Source organism: Dunckerocampus dactyliophorus, chromosome 10 (genome assembly GCF_027744805.1).
Source record: "Dunckerocampus dactyliophorus isolate RoL2022-P2 chromosome 10, RoL_Ddac_1.1, whole genome shotgun sequence".
Classification (NCBI taxonomy): domain Eukaryota; kingdom Metazoa; phylum Chordata; class Actinopteri; order Syngnathiformes; family Syngnathidae; genus Dunckerocampus; species Dunckerocampus dactyliophorus.
In genome coordinates this window covers 14,298,503-14,319,839 of record NC_072828.1, presented here as the reverse complement: position 1 = coordinate 14,319,839, position 21,337 = coordinate 14,298,503, and the positions used below count along the sequence as shown (strand labels likewise).

At 41.6% G+C, this 21,337-nt stretch overlaps 1 protein-coding gene across 1 annotated transcript; it reads right to left on the bottom strand.

Moving 5' to 3' along the window:
- Window positions 1-742: 742 nt before the first annotated feature.
- Window positions 743-19,445, bottom strand: pias4a (protein inhibitor of activated STAT, 4a). Its single transcript, XM_054790596.1, has 11 exons — window positions 19,344-19,445; window positions 16,698-17,079; window positions 16,493-16,577; window positions 16,371-16,412; window positions 14,301-14,391; window positions 8,984-9,112; window positions 8,777-8,882; window positions 8,627-8,700; window positions 8,400-8,560; window positions 6,017-6,168; window positions 743-3,025 (listed from the first exon to the last, which is right to left on the bottom strand). The coding sequence occupies exons 1-11, from the start codon at window positions 19,368-19,370 to the stop codon at window positions 2,760-2,762; spliced, it is 1,515 nt and encodes a 504-aa protein (XP_054646571.1). The 5' UTR covers window positions 19,371-19,445; the 3' UTR covers window positions 743-2,759.
- Between the last annotated feature and the right edge of the window lie 1,892 nt (window positions 19,446-21,337).

Genomic DNA, 21,337 nt, shown 5'->3' with positions numbered 1-21,337 from the left:
GAAAATAATAGCTAGAAAATAGCAGTATATTACTTCTTATAACAGCCATAATTACACATGCTAAATATTTATGATTTATGATTGACACTAACAGGACACTTCTTGAAGTACCGCTGCACAATCTCTATTACATACAAAGTAAGAATGCTCAGTTTTGATTAGAAAAAAAAAGATTAGAAAATAGATGTATTATTTAAATAACTTTATTCTGACTTGTGCTCCAATTTTGAAAACCAAAAATGAATAAAACGGGCAAAATATTAGAAACGGCAGTATAAAGCAATGGAGTTTTAACGACTTTTAAAAAATGTTTATTCAATAATCTGATTGTTTTAATAAATTATTTGATAAATAATAAACACTATTATGTGCATCAGGTTTTCAGTGTCTTTATTATTTAAATATATTTAACTCCTTAGCATATAATGTTGAACTACCTTTGGCTTTAGCCCGTTGAAAAAAAAAAACAACTTTTAAAGTGATTATATGATCGAGTGGCCCTAGCATCCTTCTATATTTTTTCAAGGCCTCAGTGGACACCACTGATGTGCACAAACACTACACTTTGTCAACTCTCAGTATATAAAAATATGATAAAAATACAATAACGTGTATGAAACTACAGTATATTCTGCCCTGTAAATGTTTTTTTTTTTTAAGTTTCCCCCACTCATATTAAACAGCAAATTAACATTTTCACAAGTATCCATAACTATCCAAAATAATAAAAACGCTAGACCTTTGAAAAACTTGACTTTAATTTTCACACATCAATAACAGCCGTTAGAATGCCACCACTTTTAAAATTTTTACAATCATCAGGCTTCAGATTTGACAACTTTTACTGTAAGTCCTCAGTGACATCATCCTAATCAGGTATCCAACAGGTCTTCTTTCCTTCAAGGTGTGCCTGTAGGAACTGGAAGCAATTCAAGGCATAATAATAAAATATTTAAATTTTATTGTGTTTTTAATATGAACATATAAAAAAAAACAACCAACCCCCAAAAAAAACATTTACATAATGGATTGTAAGCCTCTGTCCATGCTACCTTAACATGTTAACCATCTGAAGAATAAGAGATGCCACAACATATAGGATGCCTCCCCCTCAAAAAAAAAAACATCACCTGGCTCAGCTCCACACTGCTCTGATTCCAATGTAAGGCAAACAAAACCAATGAATGACAATCTACAACCTATTGCAACAAATACATGTCCTTTTTATTTTTAGAAGCAGTTACTTACAAACAGGATGGGTTTCTTATATTATTTGTACTCCTCGTTGAGAATAACCTACAGACATATAAAGAAATCGGAAGACCAGATTTGACTGACCCTATTTCAAGAATTGTTTGCGCAAAAAAAAGGAGAGACATGCAAGCCTCACTTTTCCCACATTTTTCTGTTCCTCTTAAAGGAAACAAGGCGTGCAAACAGTTCCAGCGACAACTTCCCTCATGGACAACACAAGTAGGAGGCTTGATGGTGGTGGTGACCTGAAACGACACGGCCAGGAGGCAGATGGGGATTGTGGGTCGACAAGACAACTTGTAATCCAATCAGACTCTTAAGCACGGTGGGCTCGTACTTAGACAAGCAGAGTTTGGTTTGAGTGCCAACGCACACGGCAAAAAGCAGTAAAGTCCTGTGAAACAGTGCTCAAATTCCCACACCAATTACACAGCTCAAAGTCCAAACCGCAGCGATAGTAACCGTAAATTCAGAGACAAAGGTGGGAGGGTAAAAGGAAAAAGCTTGTGAATAATTTAGAGATACTCCTGCATAAAGGACGCAAAGGTGAAAAGAAAGGCTCAAGAAAAAGCGCAGAGCGAGTTCTCTTCCGCCAACTACACAGCAATGGCCTCCAAACTTCACAACTTTCCCCTATTGAAGCAGATATTACAGCCATTAAATCCTGTCACACCTCGCTCAAGATCAACTGCATAGAACAATGATTCAATTTTTTTAAAAATACATTAATGAAAAGAACAAAAATCCTCCAGTGTAAAAATTGGCTTCTCTAAGCTTTTTCACCGCTGATCAATCTGCTAAGTGTATAATGACTGAGGTAGGTTTCCTTTTACATAGGACAAAATAAAACAAATGGAAAGCATGACACATCGCGGCCGATTTTGTATACTTTTTCCATAATAAAAAGGATCAATTCCTGACAAAAAACTTTTAAAAAAACAAAAACAAAACAACATATATAACAGTGGGAGAGGTTTCACCTAGCATCACTCGTTACCTCCACGTTGCTCTTATTCTTTTGCCATTTGTCGCTTTTCTTTTGCCCACTTTATCACAAATGTGCCCAAACAAAGAAAACCAGATGCACGCTGAACACCGGCAGCTTAAAGAGTCTATAGTTCCTGGTCGGATAGCAATGAAGAAAAGAACTGTCAAGAGGAGAGGAAAAAGGGTCATCGTGAAGAGGTGGGGAGATGGGGGAGGGGGGTAATTGGATCCATTGCATTTCTCTCACTGAGGAAGTAGAGTTAAAATATTTGCTTCAGGGTGACAGTTGGCCAAAACTGGTAGTGTATCTTCCAGTGGTGAGTATAAACAAGAACCCTAATAACGACACAAGATAGGTTCATTAAGTTTGTGTATGTGTGTTTGGAGTTAACCAGAGTTGCGAGAAGGTTCTGATGCTTGGGCGTCTATGGATCGCAACTGCTTTCAGCCCCATTAGCTCCTCCGCCTGTGTGTCAAGTCCATGAGGGTGTAATGGTTGCGGTGCAGAGGGTAGGGGGTCAGTACGCAGTGACCAAGTCCTTGTCGTAGTCGTATCGGCGTCTCTTGGGGGCGGTGCTGTCTGAGCTGTCCTCAGTGTCCTCGCTGTCGCCTCCGGCCCCACCCCCTTCCTCCTCAGAGGAGGAGTCAAGAGTTAGATCAACCACAACGCCTCCAGGCTGCGCTGCAGCGGGTCCTCCTCCGGAGAAGTCCGGAGCGCCTCCGGATTTGCCCGTCAGACTGGTACTGCTGTGGGCTGGCGAATGACCATTTGTCTCAGGAACACCTACAATCAGATGCAGACCAAAACAGGCCAGACATACAATGCATGGTTAAAGTTGCTCCCATTATATCGGGGCGGGCACTTAACAGACAGCCCCGCAACATGCCCTCCTTTCTTATTGGTCACCATAAACGAGGGCTGTCAAATGATTAAAAATTCTAATCAGATTAATCACGGTTTTCAAATTCATTAATGATTAATCACCATGTCCCCTTTAATTACTTTATCATTTTACAATGCATTTTAAAACTACCAAACAGTACATTTGGAATACAGGAAGTGAACAAATGTATTACAATTGATGCGAAACAGATGGGGGTACAATTAAATAAGCTTTGCTTCTTCCTACTCCTTTTTGGACATGAAGAACAGTAAATTGTATTATGTGATGTATTCCAATGTAACTTGTATGCATGTTCAAAGTAAATTAAACTATTACCATTATCGTGTCTGATATATGCCAATTTTTACTGTATTTTATTGAAAGAAAGATAAACAAGGCAGGGCAGGATTATATATGTATTAACAGCACCAAATAAACTAGTTAAGAGATGGCACACGTCTGAAAATCTATTTACCCATTTATTAATAGAATATTTTAATCAGACTAACTGTGTTGATTTGTGCAATGAGGCGTTGCGTTCACATGTTGAGTGAATTTTCTGGGATTTCTGAGCACACTTAAATGCAGCAATTTTTACTTCCACATTAAGAGTTACCAAGTGAGTGATAAGAATATCCACGTATTGATTTTCATGCATCTGTTTACTTAGACCACCCATACACACATAATAAAATTGTTGTGATGTTCGGAGTGTCCATGAACGCACCTTGAGCTGTCTCATGACAATGAGGAAGTGCTGTTGCAATGAATGGACTAGAGACGTGTTTGTTTGGAGTGCTGTTAGGTGCTATGAGGGAGAAAGGAGATCATGATGACCCGACTTACTCTGGCTCGGATTGGCTCTGACCTGTAAAGCGAGCTAAACCAAATTCTGTCGCCATGATAAACGTTCTACTCTGCCTTGAATTGACTCTTATCCTAGAGACAGCAGGCATTTAAGGCGATAGAAAGGGGGGGGGGAAACTATGTTAGCACTGTATCGACGCCATACCATTACTCCAATTTGGAATTTCAGCACCATTTATTGCTGTTTTATGTTACTTTGACTATAGTTTGCATCATTTGGCCGTGGCCGTAAGAAGCTTATAACCTCACCAACTTCTCTGAAGCTCTTTACAAAAGGTGCCTAAAACCGCTGTAACACATAATGCATGTAAAGCATGCCCTCAAGCCGGCTTAACTGTGCCTGATGTATATTAAGTGCGCATACGACATCACAATTTAAGGTTGCCTAAAGGTGCATTTCTCATTGGAAGAGGACACGGAGAGCCTGTGGACAAGAAATATCACATTCTTGTGCGTAAATGTGCTTTATCCAATGTAAATGTATGGGTCGCTTGATAAGACATGAACAAAAACTGTCAAAACAATCTGACACAGGCATTCAATTAGAAATGATCACATCTGACCTATTCACCCTCCCCTCTTTGCCCCCGTTGGCCTGCATTCACACTAGTATTCGTTTTTCAGTAAGGTGTGAGGTGGGCCCGAGCATGGTATGAATGACCCAGTTGGAGCACAGTATTGTACCGAATATAAGTCACACTTTTGGTTCGCTGGTCCTGCGACTTATAGTCAGGTGCGACATACATACACATACATATACACACACACAGTTGGACTTCACGTGCAACAGAGAGCTATTTAACTGTAACTGTCCACTACATTTCGCCACAATGTTTAAACAATTGTTTAAATAAAACAGTTTAATTTATTATTTTTCTATTTCAAAAGACTCAGTCTAATTTAATTGAAATATCACCAAATGGGTTGCTTTTATTTATTTTTTTTTAATTACTTAATTTTTTTTTTTTAATAAAAACATTTTAGGGATTTTTTCTGCCTTTTTTGTCCAAAAAATTAACCAAACCGAGCCCTTCAAGAAACTGAACCCAAATTACATTTAGTGTACCGTTACACCCCTACTCATTACTCTATCAAAGTTTTATGGACAAAGACAGCAATATCATAGCACCATGCTAATTTTACTCTGTGTGCATTATGAAGCTCATCCATAGAAATACATTTGGTTCATTGCCTGAAGAATATTGTACTGTATCATGTTTATTTCAGAATGAACACAGAATAAAGTGAAGAAAAGGTTAAAGACTGGATGTAATCGTTGCATTTACATAGATACTTTTCAATAAAAGTTGTAATTTAAGTTCGCTAAATAAATTCTTGGTTTTATTTTGAAGTTTAAAGATTCTTTTACACAAAATGATGCACTCTAATTTTTTTCATATATACATATCCATGGTGCAAATGGAAAAATTATAAGTGTAACCTGTCTGCCCATGCCGGGATCGAAACTAGCACCTTCACAATGGGAGGCGAGAATTTTACCACTGAGCAACAGCCGGACTGTCACCACCACATTCAGCAGAGCTTTTAAATGTGGCTGTTTCCCCAGAATAAGCTTTTTTACGTCAGTTAATTCGCCACGGTTACATAAAATGTTGCACACTATAAATAGCGCAGTACCCACGATCAAGACCTCTTCAATGTTGTGACATATGCAGGGGTTTGGTCCACGGTTCGTCCAACATTAACAGTAGCAGAATAAGATATAACTTTATAATAATAATAAAGTATAAATTTGGAATAGTAGTATGGGCTGCTGTGCTTTGCTTGCAGGCCCATAACAATAAAAAAGTGTTTTGTCTCAAATTTTGGGCTTTCTGGAATGGATTCAGTTAGCGTCCGTTTCGGTTAGAGTCGGATCTGCAACTTATGTTTTCTTCCTCTTCATGACATCTTTTGACTGATGCGACTTATAGTGCAGAAATATGGTACACCCTCAGAGAAACTAGCCAACAACACAAAAGGGCAAGAAAAAAAAAAAAGCTGTCAAGTGTCTTCCCACGTACATATATCAACCACCGAGTATTCTGGCGTACTGCTGCGTTCTCGTTCCTTCTCCTTCTCTTTGTCGTCACTAATGGGTCGCCAGGAGCCGTCAGTCAGGTACTCAATTTCCTCAATATCCTCATTTGTCTCTTTCAGAATCGTGGACAACAACCTGTAACAGGCATAAATGGTCAAAGGTGAGGCTCACCAAAAAAAACTGTTCATTCCATCAGCACTACACCCTCAAAATATAAGTCAAGCAAGTCTTCTGATTTCTTATGAGTACAACGTTTACTTTGACAAGAAAGTCAGGTTATACAATTCAGATTTCAAAATTGTTATCGCGATGGCTTTTTAAAAAATGTGATTAACTTCTTTTTAAAATTGTGTGACAATTAAAGAATGAGAAGTGAGGTGCATCTTTGCCATTTATTTGCCACTGCTGCTGTGTTTTTGGCTTTGGAAAAGTTAACACTAGGTGTAGCGATCGTTCCTATGTTGCTATGTGAAATAAATGCGCCCAGAAAGGAAGTTCCGGAAATGCTTAAAGTTACCAAAATACTATAAGTATTGCATGTTATCATGAACATGCCTGTTACTACATAGTCACAGCATGGATATAAAATAATAAAACATTGTTGGTTTTTGGAGGTGTTTTAAACCTTTCAACACTGCCTGTACTGTGCGGCAGTTTTACCTTGGGACCGATCATTTCTAAATTGCATTGTTGGAAAATCTGGGGAATCATATTCAATACTTTTTTGGGTGGTGTTCTAACAAACCGACTAAGAAATAAATTCTATGGCGATTAACACATTAACAAAAACAAAACTAATGGTGCCATAAATACGGTTGGGCATCGATTGAGTCTGAACTATTCAGGTTAGGATTCTTCATTTAAATTCCAGTTCCAAACGATTCTCGAGTTTGATGCTTTTAAGACGCAGAGTCATAAAAGTTTACATGGTTTAAATGAGGGCCCTAACCAGAGTTTTTTTGGGATAAAATGTCTTCTTCAACTTCTCAATGAATTGTTTTATGATATCAACTTTACTATAAATTTCTTACAGGGCAATTTTCAAACCGTTTATACTGTAAATATCAAACCATTCAACATACAAGAGTACATACTGACCAAAGATGTTTATGTTTGAAAAGTAGTATACTTTGTTTGCTGCCTTAATGTTGGTGAAAGCTATTTTTATAACACCCTTATTTTGTTAACACAAGTAAGCAGGATATAGCCCAAAGAGCTCTTATTTTGACGGCCGGAAGCGTGTGAGTGGAGAAGGTCCCTTGACAGTTGCTAATGGAGACGGACTGTGCAAATGAATAAACTTGCCTAGCTGTAGCTCCCGTCATTTATTTACAGCCAACTTCCACATCAGCTAGCATCCTGAAACCCTCGGTTACATTGGCATGAGACAGATGTCATTTATAGTTTGACCTCCCAGATTGTGATTACTGAGAGGAAGTCCAACGTAACGCATCAAAGATGAGGTACTCTTATTTTTACACCATGAATGTGTGAACGTTAATCATGTGCACCCTTCTTTGCATGATAACATTGTGTTGCAAATGTTTCACTGAGCCAACCACTCTTTTTAAATGATGTTAAGCCAAACTTTCTAGCTGCTTATTCTCTAATGCTCTCAGGCTTCTTCGTTGGTGTTACTATTTCTTCTGGTCAGCGAAGTGGGCATCGAAGCTAGGAATCAAAATAAAAATGCTCATGATCCCGGGTGAATCGGAATGTTCGTCCCGGTTCCCATCGATGCTCGAGACTCGATGCCCAACCCTAGTCATAAGACTTCTTAAGTCGAAATAGAGATCGCAACCTGGTACAAAACTCGCCATGCACAAGTCCTGGCGGTGGCACAGAACCGAGGGAAGTAGACATGATCATTTTATTTTCTACATTTTAGGTAAAATTTGCTGTCTTTGTGTTGCTGGATTGTTTTAATTGTTTTTACGGCTTTATTTGTTATTGTCCCATATGGCGTGTGCAGCACTTTGGTCAGCCTAGGTTGTTTTAAATCTGCTATAGAAATAAAGTTTCATTTGACTTCACTAACACCGTCGCACACCGAGGCAGCACTACAAAAAACAAGCATGAGGATTCTCACAAGACCACAGAGGTGTAAAAAAAAATCTTTGCCCGCCAAACCAACACTGTCAAGATTGCAATATTGCTTTTTTATCCGAAATGAAAAAGTTGTATCAGGACATCCCTAATATTTGTTAATATCTAATATCTCTTTTTATAAAACTTGAAAATGACCTAAAAACTAGGGGTAGTCTTGAAATCATTTGAAATTATTTACGTTTGCTAAATAAAAATGTTATCAATCACACAAATTAGTGCGCCGTCTAAAAGCTTGCATAACATTTGGTATTGCCTACCCATCAATAGTGAGCAGCTCAAAGGGCGCAGGCTTGTCACACACGGGGCAAGTCCATGTGGGCTTCTTCTCATTCATCTGCAGGAAGAAGACCGCGTCGAAACACTGAAGGTGGGCGCAGGTTAAAACTCGACATGGCACACCAATCCGCATCTTCACCAGCTGGGGAAAGAAGACGGCATGTTATAAATCGATCTACAATCTACAACAACAACAACAAATACTCACTGGACAAATGAGAGAAACCCTGAGGCCTGTAGTGGCAATCTCACTCTCTGGGTCAAAACGAAGTTTGTCTTGAACTACAAATAGGGCCAAGGATAAGTTTCAGCCTCAATCAGATGGTCTTCATTAAGAGATTAATGAATGAATACTCACTGCGCTCACGACAGCGTTCTGCACTCTCAACAGAGCATAATTTGAGCTGGTTGAAGAGGTCTGCTGCAGTGAACATCCTCACTAAATACACTGCTACAGAGTACCGCTGAAGACACATTCAAAACTTATTACATTGCAATCAACAGATAACATAGGGTTTAACTAAATTATAATTAAACTAGACATTATAACTGCACTGAGTCTGACCTTGCCAAAGTTTCCCCAGGTGATGGTGACTCTGTTAGTGAGGCTGGAGAGATGCAAACATGGAGTGATGTTCACAGGACGACAAGGACGACGAGGTTCAACGCCAGGCTTGTTAGAGGGGTAGTAGCCCTTAAATGTACACAGAAGTAGACTTTAGTCTTAAAAGTGTAAGCAATTAGATGCCTGGATCCCATATAATGCTTAAAAACATATTCAATTACTTGGAAATAAGAAGAAAGAAAAATTAAATTAAATAAAAAAAACATTTAATGCAGGGGTGTCCACAGTCCACGGGGGGTGGAGCAAAAAGGCATAATAATGTAGTAACGTAATAATGCTGGGTAGCACTTGACATTACATCCGATTGTTGTGGTCACTCAAACAGATGGAGGGCAATTAAGTGTATTTGCAACTAGAAGTAATGTGAAATCAGAGCGAAAATGCCACATACATGCGCTGTTTTTACATGTGAAAATTCAAATAAAGATTGATAATTTTATTACTAAACAGTCCATAAAAAGGGAAAACGTTTAAGAAACAACCCAAATCGCAGAGAAAGGTGGCTGCTGAACTTGTCTCTCGACGAGTGGAGCAGAGTACAAACACACTTCAGTTTCTAGTGACCGAACAAGTAACATATACTAAAATGAAAGTTGTTGACTCGTGAAAAAGAATTATTCATTATCCAATTAATCGACAACTATTTTGGTAATCGATTAATCGTTTTTTTATTAAAATGTAACTATCCTTTGATTTCAGTCTCTCAAATGTGAATATTTTTTAATTTCCTTTGTCATCCATAAAAGCAAACCTATTATCTTTGTGTTTTATGTTTAAGATATTCACACATATCAGCTTTGACTTTGGAAAACAGTCATGAGAATTTTTGCCTCTTTTCTGATAATGTTGCGGACTCAAACACTAACTGTAGGTGTTTGCGTCATATTAATTTGGTCCATCTATGGCCTAACCAATTACTCCATTAAATGCTAACCGATTACTCCATTAATTGAAACAACAAGCTTCAGATTAAATCGACTAAGAAAATGATCATGATTTTACTGTTGCTTTACTCAAGCTATGCGACAAACATTTGGATTTTTTATTATTTAACATTATTTTAACATGATATTCAAGCGGCAATCTGGTGTTTGTGCACTTATTTGCTCTGTCAGTTCAAATCTTCCATTTCTGAAGAAAGAGGCAGAAATTTAAAATAATTTAAATGTCTCCTCCGTGAATCACAACCTTATTGTGGTGGAGAGGTTTGTGTGCCCGAGTGATACTAGGAGCTATGTTGTCTGGGGCTATATGCCCCTAGTAGGGTCTCTCAAAGCAAACAGGTCCTAGGTGATAGGCCAGACCAAGAGTGATTCAGAAGACCCTATGAATAAACACAAGAAGAGGCCGCGCAAGAGCCGCGCGGGATCTCCCCCCTGTAGACCCACCACCTGCATGAGGGTTTGGTGCTGGATGGCGGACGAGGGTGGTTCTTGGGACATGGAATGTGGAGAAGGAGCCCGAATTTGCGCGAGAGGTTGACACATTCCGACTAGACATAGTCAGACTCACCTCGACCCACAATTTGGGTTCTGGAACCAAACTCCTCGAGAGGGGCTGGACCTTATTCTAATCTGGAGTTGCTGCAGAGGAGAGACGGCGAGCTGGTGTGGGCTCGAGAGGGTAATTTCCCTCCGCCTTCGGGTTGGGAAAAGGGTCCTGACTGTCGTTTGTGCGTATGCGCCAAACGGCAGTTCAGAGTACCAAGCCTTCTTGGAGTCCATCAGAAGGGTGCTGGAGAGCACCCCAACTGGTGACTCAGTGGTTCTACTGGGAGACTTCAACGCCCATGTGGGCAATGACACGGTGACCTGGAGAGGCGTGATTGGGAGGAGCGGCCTCCCCAATCTGAACCTGTGCGGTGTGATGTTATTGGACTTCTGTGCGAACCACAGTTTGTCCATAAACACCATGTTCAAAAATAAGGATGTCCACAAGTACACACTAGGCTACATGTTCATGATCGACTTTGTAGTTGTATCATCTGACATAGGTCCGCATGTGGATCTGATCACCATCTGCTGATGAGTTGGATTAGGTGGCGGGGGAGGATGCCAAACAGATCGGGGAGACCCAAACGTGTAGTGAGGGTGTGCTGGGAACGTCTGGCAGAGTCTCCCGTTAGTCGAGTCTCTCACTTATGGCAGAGCTTTGCCTGCATCCCGGGGGAGGACAAGGATATAGAGTCCAAATGGGCCATATTTCGTGCCCCCATTGCTGAGGCAGCCGATAGGAGCTGCGGCCGCAAGGTAGTCTGTGCCAGTCATGGCGGCAAGCCTCGTACACGATGGTGGACTCCAGAGGTCAGGGCTGCCGTCAAGCTGAAGGAGGAGTCCTATCGAGCATGGATGGCTTGTGGTACTCCTGAAGCAGCTCACAGGTACCAGCAGGCCAAGCAGCACACGGCTTCGGCGGCGGTCGAGGCAAAAACTCGGGTGTGGGAGGACTTCGGCGAGGCCATGGAACACTACTTTCGGTCAGGCTCAAAGAGGTTCTGGCAAACCATTCGACACCTAACAATGGGGAAGCAGTGCTTCCCACACTGTTTACAGTTGGGGCAGGGGCCTGCTAAGCTCGACTAAGGATATAGTATGACGGTGGAAGAAATACTTTGAGGCCCTTCTCAATCCCACTGACATACCTTCCATAGAGGAAGCAAAGTCAGAAGACACGAACACGTACAGTTCTATCATCGTGCTCCCCAGTGGCAAAGCTCTGGGGGTTCCAGGTTCTGGATGTTGAGGGACTGTCTTGGCTGACACGTCTTGTCAACATTGCGTGGAAGTTGGGAACAGTACATCTGGATTGGCAGATCGGGGTGGTGGTCCCCATTTTCAACAAGGGTGACCGGAGGGAGTGTTTCAACTACAGGGTGATCACACTCCTAAACCTCCCTGGGAAAGTCTACTCCAGGGTGCTGGAGAGAAGGGTACGACCGTGAACCTCGGCTACAGGAGGTGCAACGTGGTTTTCATCCCGGTGGCGGAACACTGGACCAGCTCTACACCCTTGCGAGTGTACATGGGAGTTTGCCCAACCGGTCTACATGTGCTTTGTGGACTTGGAAAAGGCATTCGACAGTGTCCCTCACGGCGTCCTGTGGTGGGTGCTCCGGGAGTACGAGATTGGTGGCGCGTTACTACATGCCATTCGGTCCTTGTACAACCGGAGCAGGAGCCTGGTTCGCATTGCCAGCAGGAAATCAAGGTTGTTTCCGGTGAATGTTGGTCTCTGCCAAGGCTGCTCTTTGTCACCGATTCTGTTAAAAATTTTCATGGAAAGAATTTCTAGGCGAAGGCAAGGTGTCGAGGGAGTCCAGTTCGGGGGACTTAGGATCTCATCTCTGCTGTTTGTAGACGATGTGGTACTGATGGCCTCATCGGACTGTGGCCTCCAGTGTTTACTGGGGCAGTGTGAGTGTGAAGCTTCTGGCATGAGACTCAGCACCTCCAAATCCGCGTCCATGGTTCGCAGTTGGAAAAGGGTGGCTAGCTCCCTCCGGGTTAGGTCCTGCCCCAGGTGGAGGAGTTCAAGTATCTCGGGGTCTTGTTCACGACTGAGGGAAGGTAGGAGCGTAAGGTCGATAGGCAGATCGGCGCAGCATCTGCAGTAATGCAATGTTCCCACCCTCACCTATGGTCATGAGCTTTGGGTTGTGACCGAAAGAATGAGATTGCGGATACAAGCGGCTGAAATGAGTTTCCTCCGTAGGGTGGCTGGACTCACCCTAAGAGATAAGGTGGGGAGCTCAGTCATCTGGGAGGGGCTCAGAGTAGAGCAGCTGCTCCTTCACATCGGGAGGACCAGCTGAGGTGGTTCAGGCATCTAGTCTTTCTCCCGGCATGCCCAGCCATGAGAAGGCTCCGGGGCAGACCTAGGACACGCTGGCGGGATTATGTCTCACAGCTGGCCTGGGAACACCTTGGTGTCCTCCTGGTGGAGCTGGGGGATGTGGCCAGGGACTGGGAAGTCTGGGCTTCTCTAATGAGACTGCTGCCCCAGCAACCCGGACCCGGATAAAATGGATGGATGGAAATTTAAAATGTTTTTTTTTTTGTTGTTGTTTTTTTAATCCAATTAATCGAAAAAATAAAGTCGACCAAAGTTGCAGCCCTAATTTAGTATATAAATAAGCTATATATAAAAAAAAACAAAGGCAATCTATGTAAAAATGAATGCTAAACAACAGCCGTGGGCACCCCCATGATTCTTCAGTTCCGCATACCACTTCATCTAAATGCTAATATAACGAGTTAAAACAATGGTTAATTTCACCAAAACCCTTTAAGCATTATTGTGATGTTGTATGTGTAAATATGTTCATGTACTGGTTTTGTGTGGTGCGAGTGTTGCGTCAGTGTGTGCTGGAGCATGGTGACGTAATTACGTCACGGTACGTGTGCGCTCTCGTCCATACATGTTTCTGATATGGACGCGGTAAGACGTCAAATGTGCTCTTTCCCCGAGAGTTGTGTGAAGTGTGTGTGAGGAGTTGGTGTGTTGTGTCGTTGTAGACTGTGCTGTGTTGTGTGTAGTATCATGGATGTCTAGTGAGAGTTTTCGTTGACGTGTTTATTGTTTTGTGTACTTTGGAACTATGGTTTGCTGACGAGGTTTAGGCTAGCTTTCCTAGCACAGGTCGGCTAGCGGCCGTCTCTTCATGTCTGCACATGTGCGATGCATTTAGTATCTCCTTTTGATTCCCAGGAGAACCAAGGAATGCATGGAGGAGCACACAGCTCACTCACTGTATGTTTCACACAGGAATAAAAGACCTCAAAGACCATCAAGTCTCCTTCATAACCAACACAGAACACAACGCAGAGGAAAGTAAGGCGGGTTACACTAAAGTGCCCAATTATTCAATGAATACCATAAATATACCACCAAGATTACAAAGCCTGCTATGCTGCAAGAAAACAAAATGGAAAAGTAACATACAAAAGAGGGAAAAATCTACTCTAGGTCACATGGTTGCAACCCAGCAATAACAAAGTTGACAGGCATTTTTTTTTCTTAAAATATATGTACCACTTCCAATGTATCCTTTCATTTTTATGTAGGCAACCCCTGAACCCTGGGGGAATAAAGTTTTATAGCAGAACCTCTTAAGTGCCCCGAGGTTGTATGATTTTAAATCTGACAATACATTTCTGGAAAAATAAAGCTTGAGTTTCTAAAAAAAAAACCAACAACTCAGTTTCGAACCGCTAAACACATACATAGATCATTTACACTTTTTTTGCTTTAAACTTACTGGGACGTGACAGTAGGTCTGGTTAACTTTGACAGCGATGTTGGGGGGATACTGGTCCTCTTGGACACCGATGGAGTCTGTGTAACATATTCTGCAACAAAGAAAAGTTCTTAAAATGACAATATACATCTGCAGATGATGTCAATGACAAAGATTCACCTAGTAAAAAAAGATGAAGGCTGCCAAAAAATAACTACTAGTTAATCATGGCGGTCAGCCATATTTTGTGTTTACGTCTGACTGGAGCACTTTAAGTCAGACCTTGCAAGTTCTAAGTTAGGTATTTCCTACTCCCCTGAAGCATTATTTTCTTAAAACTCTGAACATACAAATGCTGATGAGGAATATTGCAAATAGATTTGGGATCAGACCTGTTACGACACACACTTAAATGTTTTTTTATGAAGTGATATTGCCAACTACTGGCCCAGCATGCATGGATGTTGTCAACGTACCGTATTTTCACGACCATAAGGCGCCTTATAGTGCGGAGCACCGTATGTGTGTACCGAGTTCCAAAATCTGCAAGTGTTGCTGTGTGACTTTTATGAGCGCTCCACTCTACTGACTGGGAGCCTGCCATGCTGCTTGTATAGAGGAAAGGGACGTGGGCGTGACTGAGGACTAAAGGCACCCAGTAGTTACATAAGTATATTTTATGAAATGGCGCCATCTATCCATCCGGGCAAGGACTACCGTGGCGCAGCAACATCCAGCTGATTACAAGGAAAGCTGGCCATCTTCCACGCCGACTGCAGTAAAAACATTGCAGACGACTACAACCCAACTACCTACATCACCAACATGGACGACGTGCCGCTCACTTTCGACATCACACACAACGGAGCACGAGAAGTCAGCTTTTACTGTTGTGCTTGGTTGCCATGGTAATGGACAGAAACTGCTACTGGTGGTGGTTTTTAAGAGGAAGAAAAGTTTCCAGCCGGACCAATCAAAGGGGTTGGAAGAACAAGTGGCTGAGTGACGTGTACGGAAAGAGACACGCGTCACAAGTGCAGCAAATTAACTTGGAGTTTAACATCATTCCAGGAGGCTTGACGAAGGAACTCCAACCGCTGGACATCGGTGTAAACACGACGTTTAAAGTGAAGTTGCGAGCGGCGTGGGAACGATAGATGACAGCTAGTGAACACAGCTTCACTAACACTAGGAGTCAGCGTCGTGCGAGTTTCGCCACTATTTGTGAATGGATGTAAACGCGGCGTTTAAAGTAAAGTTGCGAGCAGCGTGGGAGCGATGAATGACAGCGAACACAGCTTCACTAATGGATTGTGGATGCTTGAGCTAACGTGTCTGATGCACTGTTGTTTGAGCTTTCGCAAAAGCCAGCATTTCTGAGGCGCCGCACGGCAACAAGACTGACTGACAATGATGACAGGTATTTGATGGAGAACTTGCCCCGCTGTTCATTTGGGATACAAAAGATAAGGACTTTGATGGATTTGTGGATGAGGATTGATCAAAAATAACTTGAGTACATTGTTAAATACTTCAATAAAGTACAACCGAACTCAGTCTTGCTCTCGCTGGCTTTTTAAAAACATACAATAGCATGCATGCTAGCATATTGTAGCGTCACTGGGAGCACTTCCTGTTCCCCAGCGTGCTTTGCGGTAGTGTTTGTTAGTTATTGTTCTGCAAAAGTAGCAGTAGTGTCTTGTCTGTTTTTGCGTTGCTGTGTGAGGTTTTTAGTTGTGCACCATGACTGAGACTGTTGTGTTGAGTGATGACCATCCTGATTTCAAATGGGTTTGATAAACTGAGTGAGAGTTCTGCTCTTAATTTATCTAAAGAAATAAAGCATTGTTGCTTCCTCACTGACTTATGAGCGACACGATACCGTGCATACCTGCGCCCTATAATACAGTGCGCCTCGTGTATGAAAAAAATTAAAATAGCACCTGTAACTGAGAGTGCGCCTTTTAATACGGTGCGCTTTATGGTCGTGAAAATACGGTACGTTAAGATTAATAAAAGTAGTGCAAGTTGCTGAAACAACGTGGGCAACAAGCCAGAGAGGTAGATCAGTCAATGAGAGTAATTTCTTACCTAAGAACCACTTGGATTGAAGTCATTCCTGGACGAATTTCACTGCAATAATCAAACATCACAAGTTATGCAAAGTTTCTATTTACTTTACACACTAAGCTGAAAATGCTCAGCATTCCTACCGTGCGTTTCTGATTTGGTCTGCTTGACTCGGTGTTAACTCAAATATGCACTGATTATCTTGCAGTTTCCCGTTACTCTGGCTAACTGTCAAAAGACGTAAACATCAACATGTTACAAAAGGAGAACAGTGTTCGTTCAGGGCAACTTTATGTATAATAAATTATTAATATATATTGTATTTAAAGACTCAAAGCTTTGACTTACTTAGCTCTGTTGGGGGCAGCAGTGTTTCTAATGTTTGATAGAAGGGCAGGGGAACCAGCTTGACCTCCGGCGGAGGGGTGGCCATCGGTTTGGACATGCCGTTGAGGTATTCAACACCCTGAGAGGTGGCAGAGGGGGACGAGCTGAGGGACGAGTAAGCCACTGGGATGCCCTCTGGGCGCCGCGCCGCCAGCCAGCCGGTGGTTTTGGGGAAACGGGACTCATACAGCTGCCGGACGTTCTTGAGCAGCTCGGGGCTGTATTCAGTCTGCACCAGCCTCAGCGCGCGGCCCACTAGGTCCTGCTTCAGCCCGCTTTTGCTGCGCCCCATGGAAGCCAGCAGCGTCTGCAGGTCTGAGACCCGGAAACTTTTGACCATGTTCTGGATCAAGAACAAAAACTGGATGAAAACAAGAACTCCTCATAATAAGAGCTAAACATTTGTTGTAAGGTACTATTTGTGTATGCAAAATATGGGTTTCTGAGTGAATGTTTCAAGCTAACAAATTTCAGAAGCACCTTGAAATGAAGCCCACAAGTCTTTATGTCAAACATAAAGCCGGCAAGGAAACTTGTGACCTAGTGGTTGTGTATAGTCTGTCCGGATTGCCGAGTATAATATTGTTGAAGCAACAATAATAACACAACTGTCCGTTTTTGATGAAACCCGACCCTCGCCGGTTGTAAAGAAACAACACACAGGTAGCTTTGTCTCTGATGCAAATAAGCCATGTGGTTTCTGTCCAGGCTGCTCAGTACAATATGGTTAAAGCTACTGTAACAAGGCAACTGCCCTTTATGACGCAACTGGAGCCAAGCTAGCGCACTGCCTCGGTAAAGAAACAATGCGCAAAGTTAGCTTTGTCGCTGATGCAAATAGCCATGTTCTCTGAACAGGCTACTCAGTACAGTGAGTCAACACCATTCATAAAAGTAGAATGGACTGGAAAGCTGTTTGGTTTTACGTGGAGTGACTGGCTTCCTCCATCAAAAACATAGGCCAGTCCACATTTTAGGTCATTATTAACAGTGGTTAACTTCTTTTTACACACTGATAAAGGAAAATGTCTAAAGTTTTAATAGATTCCTTGCCTGTACAGTTAGACTTTATGAAGGACACAGTTGGCCCTGGAACAGATTAGTGTTGAAAGGAAAATTGAACCTTCAAAGATTCCACTGTACTACTGTAATTGTTTTCTTAACTGCTGTACTTTGTGTAATCTGTATTAAAAGAGTGCATAATACACAGATGTCTCAAAAACGGGTCCATCAGGTAGAGTAAAAACAAAGGATATTTACAAGCAGAGAACAAGCAAAACTGTATTGCTTACAGGAACCTAACCCGAAGGAGATGACAGCGATGATAAAATTGTCCTTGTACACAAAAAAAGCCAAAACGTAATCAACGCACTGAACATCACTGAGATTAATATCACACATCCGCACTATTATTAAAATAATTCGATATACGCAACAGCTGCATGTTTTATGTTAACCAACTTGCTCAATTCGAAATATAGTATCCAGTTTATTGTTTTTATAGCTTACAATTAAGAGTAATTCACTTCTCTTCAGACTTATAACAATGAACCATGGTAAAGAGTTATCCAAATCAAGATCTGTACACTTAATAAAAGGTAATAAATTGACCCTGGAACAGATTGTTCATTGAGGGGAAAACCGCTTTGAGATATGAACAACAATGAGGTCGACCAGTGTTCTGGAGTAGACTATAGTTGACCTCCATTGCACCTATTATTAATACTGTGTATGGAGTAGGTGGTCTAACTGCTTTAGGGTGCATAATACACATACTACAGTCTGTATTAAACTAGTTCACCAGAGGCCAAGTTGTTTCCACCGAGAGAAAACTCAATTGGCGTTCACAATTTAAAGGGAAGAACGGAAAGAAGTGCAATTCTTTACAGTAATGGAACATGCTGGCCATGGCAACTATGATGAATTCCTCTTTGTACACACAAAACAGCCCAAGCGTAACAATGAATTGAACATTCGAGGACTGATATCATAAACTTGCCGGAAGGTGTTTACATCTAAGCATTAGCATCGCCATGCTCACGGGACTATTAAACGTATACGAAAACAAGTGTGCGATAAATTCGGCACTGGAACGCACCACTACGTCACAACCAGACGGATGACAAGTAGGGACAAGTATATTTCGTCTTCATCATTGCCTGATCAATACAGGCTGCGTTGTTCAGCTAAGGCTAGCTGTGGTGGTGCTCTTTGGTACTCAATCATGGTAACCGGACGTTTTGACAGGTGCACTGCTTGGTCCACTACCCATGTATGAAAAGAGATAATGAAAGGCAAATCTAGTAGAAATGTCTGATTGTATGTTAGCAACAGCAGACCAAGTGAATGACGGCCACAATCATTCATTTATCTTCCTTGAAGGCAGCGTGATGCTAGCTAACCATTTGTGCTTGCTAAGAAAGCTATGCTAGCACCAGAGGCTAGTTCATTTCGCCGCGAACCATTTACACCATTAACTGTCGCAGCACACGCTCTCAAGCCGCATTTACACCAAGCCCCTCGGTTTCTTCACGTCCACACCGGGTGTTCAGCACACACACCCACGCCAGTTTAACATAAAAGCAAAGTGAATAAGGTTCTACTTGCCATCGCCTCCACCAGTTCGGCCGCCATCTTCACGCAGCAGTACCGCGAGAGTCACAGTCGACGGGCTAGTCTTTCACCAATGGGACATAGAGCTTGTTGTGATTGACTGCCCAGATCAGCCAATCATATAGTGGTACTCACCAGTATACCAAACCCTGCATTATAAATGGGCGGACCAGCGAGTTTTAAAGTTACAGTGCAACTTTTTAAAAAACACTCACAGACTGGTCTTCTTCTCAATTTAGGCCTCAGTCTCCACTCATAAAACCACCTGGCACAGTATTCGCTAATTCTTGATATTATGGCTTTATAGTGTTGCGGTTTGGTCAAAGTCCGCCCCAGCGACAGTTTTAATTCAAGGTGCATGCAAAGTAACGGCTGTCAATTGGACGAGGTCGCATGGTGCGATAGAATCCCGTCCGAAGCAAAAGCTCCATTTCGGGTTGTGGAAATGTGGCACTCGATGCTTTGTCTGAACTACGGTGAGCATTTAAAGACAATGCAACTAATTTAAAATGTGTGTTCATTCGTCAAGGTAACGACAAGTCACGCAGTGTTTAAACTGAAATTACAGAATGTGACACGTTTGTTTAGAAAAGTGCATTCGTTAGGAAAAAGCACATTTTTATCCACTCCTTTTAGTGATCCACTCCTGCTTTTCTAAAAGCTCCTACTATGTGGCAAAGATACCTTTCTCAAGACTGGGAAATCAATGAGAGGAATGGCAATAACCATCCTGTGTTTTGTTTTGTCTTGACATGACGTTGTAGGACGTCAATAATGCAACTCTCTTTCTTTTTTTAAAAGGGAAAACGTTGTTACTATATTTTGCTTAATAAAACATTTGTATAATTTATAATAACCTCTAAACAATTCCAAAGTGGCTTCAGAGATCCAGAACAACATGATTGTCAACATCATCTCCCAAGTTGTTGTTGCTGTTGACCATAAAAGTATTACAGTTCAGGACTTACAGCAATTTTATGTTCGTCTGCCTGGTAGGACAACAGTCCTCTCTGCTGGTCACAAAGTATATTTCATGTTCCACTGTTTAAACAGAAGAGGGCAACAAAGTCCATGGTTTCACCCTCAGTCATGAGTCTTGTCAAACTGGCACAATACCTGTATATAAAACAACATATAGCTTGTAATACATAATACAATAAATCACACCTATCTAGATATAGATTGAGGTAAATGCTTTAATTCCAATAAATATCACAATTACAACACTCATCCGAGACTTTTGAGGACGCAATACCATTAGGTTTCTCCAGTCAATCAACCCAATCAAGGGGGGGAAAAAATTACATACTACAGTAGCTATATATGCTACTTTATGCTATCCCCTTGATAGCATAAAACCCTGATCGGAGCATCCCTATGCTGCCGATTCCAATACCAGTCACCCATGAATGAGATTGGCTGATACTGATACCGATCACATAGGTTAACTGTGCATTTTTCAATTTATTTTTGATGAATGGTATTGGTCAGCGGTGCCATTAGACAATTCCAATGGCCCCTGGCAAATAGGTAATTATTAAAAAATAAATTTTTGGGCAGATTGTCTTTTTTTGCCTTTATTTGTGTGAAACAATATTTGTACTATTTAACACAAACCAGAATCAATTTGACGCATGTTTTGGAGTCATACTAATACATGGAAATAAACTGTTCAATCATTATTTTTTAGCTCAAGATAACAAAATAGCTTGCTAGCTAGCTAGCTGCCGCCAATGTAAAGTACAGCCAGTGACAGCTAGGCAAAGCGTGTCAACAAAGATGCAGGATTGGTCGAACAGCAATTGGTTTGGTAAGAGAGTGATTAAACACGCTGGCATTCCAGATTCAAGATTCAAGATTTTTGTTGTCATATGCACAGTAAAACAGGTAGTTATACTATGCAATGGAATTCTTATTCTGTTCATTCTCCCCAAACAAAAGAAAGAAAATACAAGAAAATGAATAAGAACAGAATAAACATCAATACC

Bases quoted from the DNA above. Each gene is read 5' to 3' on its own strand.
- pias4a (XM_054790596.1), bottom strand. From the start codon at position 19,370: ATGGCGGCCGAACTGGTGGAGGCGATG. The intron at 17,080-19,343 runs GCAAGTAGAACC...TTCTTGATCCAG, and splicing joins CCGAACTGGTGGAGGCGATG to AACATGGTCAAAAGTTTCCG. The intron at 16,413-16,492 runs GTAGGAATGCTG...TGATTATTGCAG, and splicing joins GACCAAATCAGAAACGCACG to TGAAATTCGTCCAGGAATGA.